Source organism: Mchenga conophoros, linkage group LG17, assembly GCF_057382185.1.
Source record: "Mchenga conophoros isolate Kocher_MC1m ecotype Shallow Benthic linkage group LG17, M_conophoros_male_GT1.1, whole genome shotgun sequence".
Classification (NCBI taxonomy): Eukaryota; Metazoa; Chordata; class Actinopteri; order Cichliformes; family Cichlidae; genus Mchenga; species Mchenga conophoros.
Window position 1 is genome coordinate 9,390,358 of NC_140542.1, and position 14,647 is coordinate 9,405,004.

The 14,647-nt window shown below is 40.8% G+C and overlaps 1 protein-coding gene across 1 annotated transcript; it reads right to left on the minus strand.

Annotated features, from left to right (window-relative positions):
- Positions 1-394: 394 nt before the first annotated feature.
- Positions 395-14,444, minus strand: cp (ceruloplasmin). Its single transcript, XM_085251616.1, has 24 exons — positions 14,121-14,444; positions 12,239-12,483; positions 11,932-12,144; positions 11,499-11,672; positions 11,266-11,357; positions 9,987-10,149; positions 9,757-9,895; positions 9,528-9,667; positions 8,378-8,518; positions 8,247-8,291; positions 7,931-8,145; positions 7,231-7,381; positions 6,867-7,079; positions 5,183-5,387; positions 4,500-4,639; positions 4,175-4,303; positions 3,835-3,941; positions 3,695-3,750; positions 3,525-3,596; positions 1,929-2,020; positions 1,682-1,821; positions 1,542-1,598; positions 726-831; positions 395-638 (listed from the first exon to the last, which is right to left on the minus strand). Exons 1-24 carry the CDS (start codon positions 14,279-14,281, stop codon positions 613-615), a joined length of 3,222 nt encoding a protein of 1,073 aa, XP_085107742.1. The 5' UTR covers positions 14,282-14,444; the 3' UTR covers positions 395-612.
- Between the last annotated feature and the right edge of the window lie 203 nt (positions 14,445-14,647).

Sequence of the window (14,647 nt, forward strand, 5' to 3'; positions counted from 1 at the left end):
GATGGCTCCGCCCCTCCCTGAGCCTGGTTCTGCCGGAGGTTTCTTCCTGTTAAAAGGGAGTTTTTCCTTCCCACTGTCGCCAAAGTGCTTGCTCATAGGGGGTCATATGATTGTTGGGTTTTTCTCTGTATCTATGAAGCGCCTTGAGGCGACTTTTGTTGTGATTTGGCGCTATATAAATAAAATTGAATTGAATCGAATCGAATTGATAATCTCATCAAATCAGATATTTTTTTTGTCAAACACAATTACCAAATCATATACTTAAAAAGGAAAGACTACACACACACACACAAACAGACAATCTTGACAACTGTGACTGATGGCTCCATAAATGTGAACTGTAAGGCCACAGTGTCCCCTGGTACTGATACTGAGACCCAAACACAGTAACTTTGATTTAAAATTTATTTTTTAATTATTTTTTCACTACAGTCTGGCAGTCTTTAGAAAAGTTACTGAGCAAAAATGATTATAAAAAAGACATTTTATTATACAATAACTGTTGGTAATGCTTGATTCCATGTTAAGTTTCTGCTATGCATCATTAACGGAGGCATTTAGTAAACTGAGGCACTGACATCGTCCTTTTACTCGTCTCTCACTTTTCCTTCAGCCAAAGATTCCACTCTTCTTTGCTGTCAAAGACAAACAAACAAGTTATCACCAACACAGCATCCTCGTTTTTATTTGCCTGAATTTTTCTGCTCAGACTGGTTCCTTACGTTTTTCAGTAACAGTGTACATGGCTTCCATGCCAGCTTTAATGTGGTCTGTGACGTGACAGTGGAGCAGCCAGGTACCAGGATACTGAGGACGCATCTTTACTGTCTGAAAAGAAAGTAGATAGAAAATCACATGACTCAATAGCAGAACAATTAGAGTTCAATTTCCTAATTCTGTTGGATAAATTGCTTAGAATTTGTGTTTTAAGGTGGTTGTCATGGTTCTGGGTGCTTTTGACCCAGCTTTTTGTGTCTCTTGTGTTTTTATGACTTGTTGTGTGATGGTTTATTATTCTTAGAATAACCTCAGGATTACCACCATGTTTACCGTTGTACATTTAGGCTCCCCTCATGTCTTTGCCCCCATTCTGTGTTTGTGCTTATGTGTGTTGTGTCTTGTTTCTCCTCCTTGTGGTTTATCCATGTTTCCCCGGTCCAACATGTCTCTCGTCTGCCTATTCTTCACTCCTGTGTCATGTTCCCCAGTTTCCTGTTTTATTGTGTAGGTCTTGTGTTTCCATGTTGCCTTGTCTAATTAGGTTCAGCTGTGTCTCCATCCTGTGTGCCATTTCCTTGTTACCTTATGTGTATATTTAGTGCATTTCAGCCGTGTCTCTCTAACTTTCACTCATCTCCGCCCACTCCTCCCTGCTTGCACTCTCTTCATAACCTCTCTTCTCTCTTCCTTTGGATGGTTGACCACATGCAATTAAAGTCATCCACCTTCATGCTAGTGTTAAAGTGAAACACACCAGACCTTAACGTCAAAGAGGAAAGACTCAGCTCTTAAAAGAAGCCATTCCTTTGAAATCTCACCTGAAAGGTGGCTGGAAACAGCTCATACACATCAGCACGGTGAGCACCTCCACCCAGCTGCAGAGAAAAGAGCATTTGTGAACTGCGTTTATATACTGTGTGATTGTGTGAGAGGGTATTTTTGAATCATTTCTATATACCTTATATTCCACACTATGGCCATGCCAGTGTGCTGTGTGTATGTCCACTTCATTGCCCATTCCCATTAGGTACCAGTACACCTTATCGCCCACCTCCATGTTCAGACCATTCAGGTTAGCATACACATATCCATTGATGGCTGCACACAAACATGCACACATTGTAAAGAAAAAATATATATTTTTATGTGTAGATGAAAAAACAAAAACGTTCAAAAATCCTTTTGTACGTGTCTGCTTGTCTCACCGTGCATTTTGTTGCTCTCTATAAAGTCTTCATCATCCTTTAAGTTTGGGCGAGGGTTCGTGATCTGCGCTCTGATGTTTTCATCCAGATACCTGTAGTTTAAGCAGCAGTCATAAATATACAGCCCTTCCTGTTTCAGGCGGCGCTGCAGGAAAATTCAGCTAAACATCATATCCTGCTGTCCTGGTCCTCAGAGTGGATCTCTGCTTCTGTTTTAGAATTCTGTTTGCGTATTTAGTGTTGGATCGATGTTTTTATTTCCTCTTTTGTGACTGAGGCTCTGTTTTTTCTTTAATAATGGATTGCATTTATATGGGCACCCAAAGCGCTTTACAATGCCACTATTCATTCACTCTCACATTCACACACTGGTGCAGGCAAACCACAGTTGTAGCCACAGCTGCCCTGGGGCAGACTGATAGATGTGAGGCTGCCATATCGCGCCATCGGCCCCTCTGGCCAACACCAGTAGGCGGTAAGGTACAGTGTCTTGCTCAAGGACACAACGACCAGGACAGAGAGAGCTGGGGGTTTGAACCGGCAACCTTCCGGTTACAGATGAGCTTCCCAACCACATAAACTACGGTCGCCCCATTACCTTGTGATTTTCTAGGAATGGGTTTCATTCTTTTTGTTTTTTGGGGTTTGGTTCATGAATTTGCAGTAGTAGTCACTGTCCTCCTGAGGACTGTCCTACAAAGTGAGATTAATGGCTTAGTGAGCTGTGTTGAGTTTAAAGTCAGAGTTTTCTGTTTCATAAAAAAGAAACTAATAATAATTAATAATAATTAACTAATAATTACTTATCATACTGATATACTTCTTATGATTACTTATTAACAAACAAACAGAGGCTCAATCGGTGATAAAATAGTTAACTTGAATTAAAATGTTTATTTTACAGCTCTGTGCAGGGTAAAGTTTTTTTTTTTCTTTAAAGAGCGATGTTTTTTCTGCACAATCAATCTCCATAAATTTGTAATTTATTGTAATGTTATCAGCATTTTATCACCTGATAACATCTCTAGTTATCAGGAGGGGACACTCCTGGGAATCGTTTTGTGTGGGCTCCTTTGAGAAGTCACGTGGCTTGTGAAACGCCCCTTTAAATGCGCAGAGTGCATACAGAGCCTGAAGTGGAAATCACTGCTTAACAGGGTAAGCTGATGACCACCATCATAATACTTGTTATCTCTTACTGGAATTTTAGGTTTTGTCGAGCCAGCTAAGGCAAAAAAAAAAAAAAAATGGCTGTATTAACCTTTGTTCTGTTGATTCATGTGTCAGTCTTCACGTGTTTCAGTTATGGTGTTCATGTCCCACTCTGCTTTTGTAGTTACCTTGCTTTGTGTTTTACTTTCAAGTGTCTTCTCCTGATTGATGTCACCTGTCTCTCATAACTCAGCTGCACCCATTCCATCTGATTTACCCTCCGTGAGTTTGCAAGCATGTGAATTTAAGGAGGATTATGTAATTTTGAATTGGAATTAAGAAATTGGGTTGGATCCTTTTACTTCAAATTTGTGTCATTTTAGCATGTATTGCCTGCTGAATAGAGGAAGCAGAGGTTTCAAAGGGAATCTATCTGCTACTTACCAACTCTCATTCTCGTCAAAAACCAGGAAAAGCAGTGCAAACTCTTCCACTTCCTTCTTCAGTCCTAAAGTCCTGGAAGACGCAAATATTTTATCATACTTTATTATGTGGTACTGCATAAACAGAATGTGTGCTGTGCTGTACATCAAGCAGAACATGTAGATACTCACCTGCCCCAACTACGGCGGCAGACGACTAATGGACCAATCAGTCCGCTGTAAAGGTCCTGGAGGGGCAGGGGGACAACATGTAAGTCTGTGAGTACTTGTTGTTGCCTGTGCTGTGTTGGATCTTGCCTACATCATCGTACCTTTGCAACATCAACAGTAGAGTAGTACGCTGACACAGAGCACTCCTCTTGCTCTGTTGTTGGTCCAGTGTTCTTGTTGACATACCAGTAGTAGGTGTGAATTTCACCTGAGAAACACATTGTAGTTTTCAATGTTTTGGACACCATTTATACATTAAGAACATGGCATGATCCATTAGAGAAAAGAAGAGTAGAGGGAATACTGTATGCCCTTTCTATGTTCTCAAAAAAACACATTTATTCTGCTGAAGTCATAAAAAAGTTCCACAGTGACTGAAATTGTTTATTGATTGTGTCCCTTTGTTCCATCCGCTTCTATTATTTCTAGGCATTTCTGTACCTGGTTGGGTTTGGTGGACGCTGGGGTTTTCTGTTTTGACTCCGTGTGCATGAATGGAATAAGGTCTGGTTGCCATGTTCTTGAAAACCACCTTAACTTTGTCTCCAACATTAGCGTGAATCATTGGACCTAAAGAGAAGGCAAATGTTTTAAGTACCAACTGGAGCTTAAGACGTTACACGATTAATCATGTGTTATTTACAATATGTAGCACAATCAGTGGCTTTTACTGCACCAACAATATATTCTCGTCAGAGCTTCAAAAACTTTATGGAAAAATATGAATTTGTACAGTATGTGTCAGTGGTCTCTTCAATATACTCACCCATAATGCCGAGATGCTCCATGTCAGCGGTTCTTTCGACCTGTTTGGTAAACTTGTCACTGGTGAACTGTCGGTAGACGACCTTCTTGTAACGAGAGCCTATGAATCCACCCTGCTTGTCCAGAAAGACGGGGGCAGGACTGCAGCGAGAGAGTCACCAACACATTTTGATTTACTAAAACAGCTGCAGTTCCACTATAACAAGTTTTCACTGTTATATAAGAGGCAACCAAAGAAAACTCGATTTGCCAGCATTACTATTTAATTCTTTCTCAGCGCTCCTACCACAATCTACGACAGTTTCATATCCTAAAAATAGTATAGTGCTCTGCTATATACAGAATAAACTTTATAATATAATACTGACATCTGTTTGGTTGGTCACTGTTATTTTTGTGTTCCTATTGTAATGTCCAAAAGCAGTTTATTACCATAAAAGGCATTAAGATACTCAGAGTCTGCATGTTTAGAGTAATGAGCATTCTCATGTAACAATGGGACACTTTTTTCCCTAAACTTTACTAAATTTGTTATTGTTTTCTGTGATGTTTCATAAGCTTCATAAAATAAACACATAATGTATACTGTATAAAGGTAGACGCACAAGAGTTACATATATGTGCTGCTGGTATACTGTATTTGTTTCCACGGCAGCTCTCAGGCTCGTGCCCTACAGCTGATACCTCTCCATGCCGCGGAACATCTCCACCTCCCAGGTGCGGTTTGGAGCGTAGTCCCAGTCTATTTCCATGGCAGCGATGTAGTAGGTTTTTGAATGTAACATCATCTCACTCTGACGATGAAGTATGCTGCACTTCTCTACCGTGTAGTTGGCCCTCATCCCATTACGGTAATGGTTCACTGTAGCAGACACCACCTCAAACTGACCTAAAACACATACACACACGCAGATACGGTAACACACAATGTGACTGTTGGATTTACAAATGTGCTCTTTTGACTAAATTCTCTGGTTTTGTTGTTTTGTCCAAATGTTGTTGTTTCTTAACACTTTCTTTTACCTTCCTAGCTCAGTCTGCAATGCACCAAATCATGACACTTGTCCTTTTTTTGGAATTAGCTCTCAAGTCTTCTCACTCAACACTTCTTGAAGATTTAATGGCCAAGGTCATAGTAAGGGTAATTGTATTTCATGTTTACTGAAATCATTCCCATTTACTGAACTATCCAACAAAACAAATGATGAACAGTCTGTGATGCCTTAAAAATATGTAACATTTCAACAGTACCTTTTAGCTTTTGTGCCCTGAGTCAGTCTACTAAGAACTGCAACCTACTGTCACAAATCAATGTGTGCATGTTTGTGTGCAGCCATCAATGGATATGTGTATGCTAATCTGTCACAAATCAAAGAAATGCACCAGCATAGCTCCCTGACTTAAGCACATTTCCTCAGGGTAATGTCTTTGAGTAAGAAGGCTGTAAATGTAAATTCAGCAATGATTCAGGCTTATGTATCAGAGTGACTCATGCTGATGGATGTTAAGATTCCTAATCATGCTTCGGTAGGAAACCTACTTCTATTCATGGCATGATGCACACATAGTAATATGATATGTTGTAAACTGTTTGCATTTGCTTGGGAAAAGACAGAACCTCAGTAGAACTGGGGGTTAAATTGCATGAAGGTCATTCGACTGATTTTTAGTTTTAGTCTTGTTTTCCACTGAATTATCAGTTCTGTCGCTGCTGTAGTTAGCTAATAAATTAATGTAAGACTGATAGCAACAGCCAACTAGACCAACCCAGTGATGTCACATTCTTTACTCGGACAAAACGGCGCTACACATGCTCTAGAAACTGTAACTTCAAGCACTTATTTATTAAACCCAGCTTCACAGACATGGCACTCATGGGATAAATTGACCTTAATACATTTAGTGTTTCATGTCCACTTCAATGGTTCTTAACACCGCTGTCATGGCAACTTCAATTCAATTCAGTTTTATTTATATTTTATTTATTTATTTCAAAAGTATCCAGTGGACCTTTGATTAGACCAGTTCTGGCCCACAGGGTGCATCTTTGACATCACCCATCTAGGTAAATCCATGTGTCTGCTAGGTCAGACCAGCAGATAGTCGGACATTTTTAATTAAGTTTAATCTGTTTTGTTGTGATGCCATTCTGTTTAAAATAAAAGAGAGAGTAGTGTCAATCATTTTCAAATGATTAATGTAAGTTTCCTATTGGCAGCTGCTGTAGCTGCCAATAAATCAATTCAACCCATCTTCCTCTATATTTCATTTGAACTTGAACTTTGGGCTTTTACTTTTTTGTATGCATGGGCCACACCTAAAGTGTAACTAAACAGAACAACATAAATAAGGGTTCAAAGCTCCATACCCATGCTGTCCGGCTCCATAGTGACAGTGTGTGAGATGTGAGGGAATACGCTGATGGTGTCCCGTCTGTTCTGCTCATAGATGAAACGGTTGCCCTGGAAGTAGAGACTGATGATGTCTGTCTCTGACCCCAGTCCTGACAGGTGCCATGATACTTTATCGCCCTTACACATGGTCAGCCCTGGGAGATTGTTATACACGAACCCATTGATGGCTAAAAAGAAATTCACAGAAATATTACACACAGAGATTAGGTACGTTATGGTGAATTGCTGAGCCAGTAAAGGGACATTAGTTGATAATAATAGCTGTCCCCAATTTAACTATTACATGGTGACTAAAATGAAACTTCACACTGTACCCACCATGCATTTTGTTGCTCTCGATGAAGCCCTCGTCCTCCTTGTTGACAGTGTTGGGAGCAGTAGTGAAAGTCCTAATGTTGTCATCAAGATACCAGCTCAGGTTCTCATCAAATACAGTGGCCATGAGGTGAAACTCTTTATTATAGTTTTTCTGCATGAAAAGAGAGAGAGGTGAAGAGGTGATGTGTCAGATTTTGCTTCATTAATCCAGTAAGGCCACAAAACATTGTTTTTTTTTCTTTTCTGTGATGTTAGAGTGGGACTGAACACTCAGGTTAGGAAGAGATTTTCCAGGCTGGAGACAGGAGCCGTGGATAGTCGATGACTAAAGCCAAAAGCACATTTTATTGATTTTAAGACGATCCGCCTCTTTGCATGCCACTGTCAGGAATATCAGGATGTCAGGAAGATTCATTCTTTTTGTTATAAGAAACTGCAACATTTTTTCAGTCTAACACAAGGCACGTGTTTCAGGCCAGCAGAACGAGTCCTGTGTCATCAATATTTTCTGTGTAATTTACTGATAATTCTATTTGAGTTTAAAAAACATTTATATGTCCACTGCACAGCCTGGTGTGAATCATTTTATTCCAAATATATCTACCTTTATAATACCAAATTCAGGAGGATGTAACTTGCTCTGTAACCTGAACCACACAATATGTTGACTTGCTGGGGTTTTTTTTGTCTTTCCTCTCACCTGTACTCCCTTCTTCAGCGATTTAGGTCGACAAATGAGAAGTGGCCCCACCAGTCCAGAGCTGGTGTCTTTAACAGGGTCCACAGCAGAGTAGTACAGATAGGTCAGACAGTCAGCCTCCCCTTCTACGGGTCCAGCACCTACAGGCACCATCCACTCATAGATGTGCACCATCCCAGGTCTGACCAGAGCAGCAGGGGGAGGAGTCACCACCCCTACTCACGCATTTCCACAGAGAAATGGCGAATTCTCATTAGCAATAATAACAGCATCAACAAAATGCTAAATGGTACTCCAACTGCAGACTTCCACTTACTTGGCAGCCTCTTCAGCTCCTGCAGTTTCTTATCTGTATAAGACTCTGAAGAGAGGAAAAGAAGAGGAGTTCAGATGGATGAAACAGATATTAACACTGATAGCATTACTTATGAATGTACATGCATTAACCTTCCAACTCATTGTGATACAGTGTGCCATCCTGTTCCACGCTGTACTGTACTCCATGAGGTTGTATTGTGTAAGGCCGACTGGCTTTGTTCTTGAACACCACCCTGATAGTGTCTTTCTCTTCAGCCTTCAACACAGGACCTGGAAACATTAACGTGCAACGTGCATAAGATGCTGTAAGGGTGCAATATAGTTTTTAATAATAACAGCTCATAAAATTAGAGGGATTATCAACATGGTTTAAGACACTAAACCAAATGAGTTTGTTCAAATATGAGTTAAGGCAGTTTTTGGAAATGTTCCACAACTCTGCTGTGCTTTTGAATTGCAATAACTCTATTTCTGGCAAGCAATTCATTCAAAAAACCTGTAATTAACTGAGGTAGTTGTGGTTTTGTTAGCGTTTGTGCGCTTGTGTCATTCTGTCTGCAAACGCAATAGCTCGAAAGGTATTGTAACGATGGTTAAATGTTATTTTACAGTGACAGGTTGACACTGTTGTTATTTCTTTAAGATACATGTTTGGTTGTGCTGCAGGAAAAAAGGGAGTTAATGTGTGCAGGAAGGGGAGGGGGGGTCCATGTTGTTGTGTGACTGTGCGGGGCAGAAGTGAGGTGTTGTACGAGAGCACTCTCCCCGAAGTTGCCTGTGTTACCGAATAAACGGACAAACTGAGATCAAAACGTCTGGTTCTTGAGAACATATGGGAACGCTACAGTATGAATGAACTCTGAAATTTGATGTAATCTTTGCTTAGAGCGAACTGTCAAACTGATTAAATAAAGCGAGGCCGTAACTTACTGATCAATGACAGCACCGAGCCACGGTAATTACTAATTAAGAAACAACTGGATTGTTTTGTGTTTTTATTTTTAACATTGGCACTTGGCTGCTCTAATTATTGTCTCACTTTATTAAAATCAAAAAATGATTTCATTACTTGTTCCAGAGAAGCTCTGTTGTGTGCGTGCGTGCGTGCGTGCGTGCGTGCGTGCGTGCGTGTGTGTGTGTGTGTGTGTGTGTGTGTGTCTGTGTGTGTGTGTGTGTGGGTGGGTTTCGTTTCTGGGTTTTGGGTTTGTTTTTTTTTGTTGTTGTTGTTTTCAGATTTTAGCAACATCAAACTTTCCAAAACCACGCAAGCTTGAATTACCCAGAATTCCAAGGTGCTGGTCCTCTGGGCTGCGGAGCATCTTTGTCATGAAGGTGTTGTCAGTGTACTCCACATAGCGAACCTTCTTATAGCGGCTTCCAATGCGGTTTCGACCTCGGGTTACAAACGTTTCTGCCGCACTGCTCACACAAAAGCAAAGTTCAAATTAAGAAAGATCTCTGCAGACCAGCAGTCCTCTACATTCCTGTCAGTTTGTACAGTAACTAACCCATCTGTAGGCACTGTAGGAGCATAGTCCCAAACTTCTTCTTCAGCGGCAATGAAGTACTGTCGCTGCTCTCCATAAGGCCGGGGCTTGTGGACATTGGGGAAGCACTTCTTTATCTCAAACAAAGCCTGCATTCCAGCTGGACAAAAGCACAAAAAAACAATGTTGAATACATTATTAATCGGTGTGCAGAAATGTATCCTTCCCTGAATTGTAATTCATAATCTCACCCATCAGATGGTCATTGACACTACATGCCAGCAGCCAGTGTCCTGGGTTGTCAGCTACCATTTCCGCTGTGGTGCTCAAAGCAGGAAAAAGACTGATTGTGTCTGTATGATGGTTCATAGTGGTCAGGATCTGACCATGGAAATGGACTGAATGCATGTCCACCTGTAGATAAATAATATTTCAATAATGTTACACAAGGAGGTGAATGTACTAGAAATCCTTTTTGCAATTCTGAAACTAGCAATAATAATAATGAAAGCAATCTGTACCACAGAAAGTAACACATGCTCACATTTTTATTAAACTTGAACCTTATCTGATTAAAGACTATCAGTAGAAAACTTCTGCAACAGTCTCAGCAAGGCAAACTTAAATCCTTAAAAAAGCTGAACCTTTGAAAGCACAAGCTGTGAGACTGACTGTATTTGCAGGTGTCTCATGGTTTAGTTAGCAACAATTAGGATAATGCCCACAGCCCCTTCTGTCTTTGAAAGACTGTCTCCTGAGAGTTGAAAGTAGGTGGAAGAGAGCCTGGAGAGGTGGAGAGAAGAGGAATGTCAGCAGAAACATGTGTGTTAATGAGAGTGAGGCTGGTGGAAAGGTGAACATGCAAGGAGTAGAGGGAGGGAAGATGGACAAGTTTAATTAAATACCTGGAGCCAACCATCCAAAACAACAGACAGCACACAAGAAAGGTGAAGAAGCGAGTGTAGACAGGGTGGAGTGTGCTTGGAGATGAGTGCCAGGGTGATTTGTGACAGAAGGATAGCAGCAAGAGTGAAAGGGAAGGTTTCCAAGATAGTAGTGAAACCTGCTGTGATGGATGGTTTGGAGACTGTGGCACTAATGAAAAGACAGGAGGCCAAGCTGGAGGTGTTGAGATTTTTGTGGGGAGTGGCCAGAATGGACCGTATTAGAAATGAGTTCATCAGAAGGACAGCTCAGGTTAAGCTGTTTGGAGGCAAAGTTCAAGAGACGAGATGGAGATATTATGGACATGTGCAGAGGAAGGAAAGGCAGGAGAGAAAGAGGAAGACAACAGAGAAGATTCATGTATAAAGTGAAAGAGGAGGGTCAGTGTGAGCAGGGAACAGGGTGAGATAGAGGCAAATGATCCACTTTGGAACCCCCTAAAAGAACCAACCTGTTCTTCTAAATGTTTGTAAACATTATAAATTGAACTAAATGTTTAGATTAAATGCTCAGTTGAATATTTTGAAAATATTCTCTGTAACAGTAATATTAAGAATAGAGATGTGATAATATAACATAGATTACCTCATTGCCTAATGCAAACAAATGCCACTGGATCTTGTTGCCTTGGCACATGCTCAGTCCACGAAGATTACCATACAGCAAACCATTAATACCTGTAATACATAGCGAGGGTAAAATGGTGCAGGGATGCAAATGCAAGCTTGTAAGTGTGCATGCTGGTGATATGCTAATTGTTAGCATGATATGTTAATTGGGATAAATAAAGTCTTTCTGATTCTGATGCTTCCTCTCACCATGCATCTTGTTGCTCTCAATGAAGTCTTCGTCCTCCTTCAGGTTTCTGGCAGGATTTGTGATGTATGTCCTGATGTTTTCATCCAGGTACCAGCTGAAGTTCTCATCTGACACCATGAACAGCAGAGCATACTGGTAGTCTGCTGAACTATCGCCATGTAAGTCCAGAGTTCCTGCAGAGGAGAGGACATTTAGAAAGACAGGCAGTGCTTTACAATACAAAAGAAAAGGGGGATGAAAAATAGATATAAATATAAAAATAAACACATTTTTAAAAACTGTCTATTGTGTTCTATTATGAATCTATAATGTAAACATAGTTACATAATGTTAACAAGAGTAAAAGGTAGAATGTTTGGCTCTGAAAGACACTGGACTATAAATAAAATATATTAAAGTTGTACTTAAGTAAATTTAGTGGAGTAAATGTACCTCTCTTACAGACGATGAGGGGCCCTATCAGCCCTGAGTTGATGTCTTTTGGCGGGCTGACGTGGGAATGGTAGAATCTGGTCATGCAGTTGCTGTCATGTGATGTTGGGCTGTGGGATTCTGCCAGGGTCCACTCATAGGTCACTGTTTGACCAGGAGGTACCGAATCATCTCGCTTCAGCTCTGGACCCGTGCCATCTGGGTAGAGTGCTCCTGAGGAGTGAACCCACAAACACAGTCACAGTCACACGCATGTGTTAACCTTTCCACTCCACTCTAGTAGTACGTCCGTTTGTGCATTTCTCACCCTCGTTGCCTTTAGTATAGTTCAGACCATGTGGGTGGGCGCTGTAAGGTCTGGACGCTGTGTTCTTCAGGTGGACAATCAGTGTATCGCCCTCCTCAGCCATCAACAGAGGTCCGAGGTAACCCAGCCATTCTGCTTTTGTCAACTCTGTCCTGTAGGTGGCGTCGCTGTACTGCTTATAAACAGCCTTCTTGTAGGTTGAGCCGATACGCTGCGGACCGCTCTTTAAAAAGACGGAGGCTTCTCTGTTGAGGGGTTCAGGCAGAGATGCATGAGAGTGGTTTTGTGTATGTGTCCTTATGTAAGTTAAAACACGTAAAGCTTCTAGAGAGACTGAGTGTCTCTAACACTCTTTTTTCCGCAAATGACATCATGGGTCAGATTTACTAAAAGGTTAAGGTCCCAATGGCAAAAATGCGCAGGATCTTTCTTCCTGAAATAGCACCGCAAATGAGATAAGAGAGGGGAAGCTGGAAAAGAATCTATATGTTTGATATATGCTTATGCTTTGATATATATGAATAAAATAAAATATATGAGACTGGAGCGCGATTTATCCAAGAGAAAGGCTGCACTTTGGCGAACACTTCCCAAATACACCGAAATCTGTAATAAGATATATGATGTGTAGAAGAACATAAAACACAATTGAGTGCTAATGATGATACTGTTAGTAAGTGCTCAACTGCGTGACTGTGCGCATCGAGTAACGAGACCGTTCTCACTCCCACAGCATAACGTACCAACGCGTCGGGATGACAACGTGTTGAGTAACACCGTTACGCGCGCTGTGTGAGGCTGTGCGTAGAGATGCATATGAAAAGCCTGCTATGTAGGCTATTGCAAGATGTAGACATTAATCTTTGGGGTCCTATGGACTAGAAAAGCGCTATACAAATGCAGGCCATTTACCATTTAATCCAACACACTCATACATTCCCCGACAGACATTTCAATATGTGATATAACAGCGGTGACATAGAGAAGTAAAGAAAGACAGAAAAAAAATACAGAGTGACTGTCGAGGAAAGACATGCAGAGACGTTTTATTGGGTAAAAATGTCAGACTTCAAACTTATCAGCTCACTATAAAAAGTAACTTGGCTAACAGTAAAACAACGTATACACAACTCTTTTGTATACGTGTGAAGTTCAGATCAGCTCGATTCTCATCATTTCGTAACAAGCCCAGTAGGTTTTCATAGAGGAGCACAACTGAGATTCTGGGAATAAGAAAGGGTTACGGGACAGATTAAAAATTTTCACACTGCTCTAACAGCTCCAAGCCTTCCTCTCGCTCCAAATGAATAACACTTAATGAATCAATTTTGCATGATTCGTTTAAATATTAAATAAAGAAAAACTCCTACAAATACACGTGCAAAAGGCCAGCTGCAAAAGCACCGGGCAAAGTTTACGCTCCACCTCTATAATAAATAATAAGTAGTTTTTTATCACCAAAAACTGATTTTATGCTGATAAGTCTGGTCCTGTGACTACAAGATGAAGCACGTGTACCAACACTGTGATGGTACACGTAAAGAACCAATAACCCATGACAGTGATTCAGCATGAGCAACACCAGGATACCAAATTATCCAAGAAGTACATTTATAAATATATAGTTGCCATTTTTTCATCACAGTGTCTTCATATTAACTTATATATTGTCATATGCAGTGCAATGCGTTCAGTAGGCTATAACTGTGTTCTTATATTAGTATCTGCTGACCATATGTGATCATTCCTGTTTGTCAATTGCTGTTGAAGCAAATATTAACATGTCGTGTTGGGGGGGGGTTAATTGTACCCATTTTGATTCTTTATTTCATATTGATTTATGACTCTGTGATAAAATGGAAAATGTATCGTGCGCACTTACTCATCGTCCTGGATTGAGCGGTTTTGGATGATGTTCATCCCAGTTGGAGCATAGTTCCACGACACCTCTTCTATCTTTAGAAAGTACTCTCGTCTCATCCCGGAAACACATGTTACCACACAAAACAACAGCAAAACAGCCCTTAAATCCAGCCTCAGCATTTTTGTCCAAAATAAAAGCTGACAGTGGTGATAATGATAATGATGACTCTTGGTTTTATTTGAATTATTATTAATACTCTCGCAGAACTTGAAGATAAAGACCCACGGCGCAGAGAATTAAAAGTCTTGGATGTTTGTCAACCAGTGTGTCTCAGCGACGTTTAAAGCTCTGTGTCTTTATACTGCGTCAGATGACTCGCAGGCTGAGGTCAGCCAAGCAGGACCGAGGGGTCACTGACCATCAGACTGCCAGGTGTTCGATCAGCAGGCGAGACTTGCATAAGAACACAAACAGTTTTGTTCTCGTAAATCCAAACACCAAGAGATTAGTCTTAACCTTCATCATTTACTCCCTTGTAGATTTTC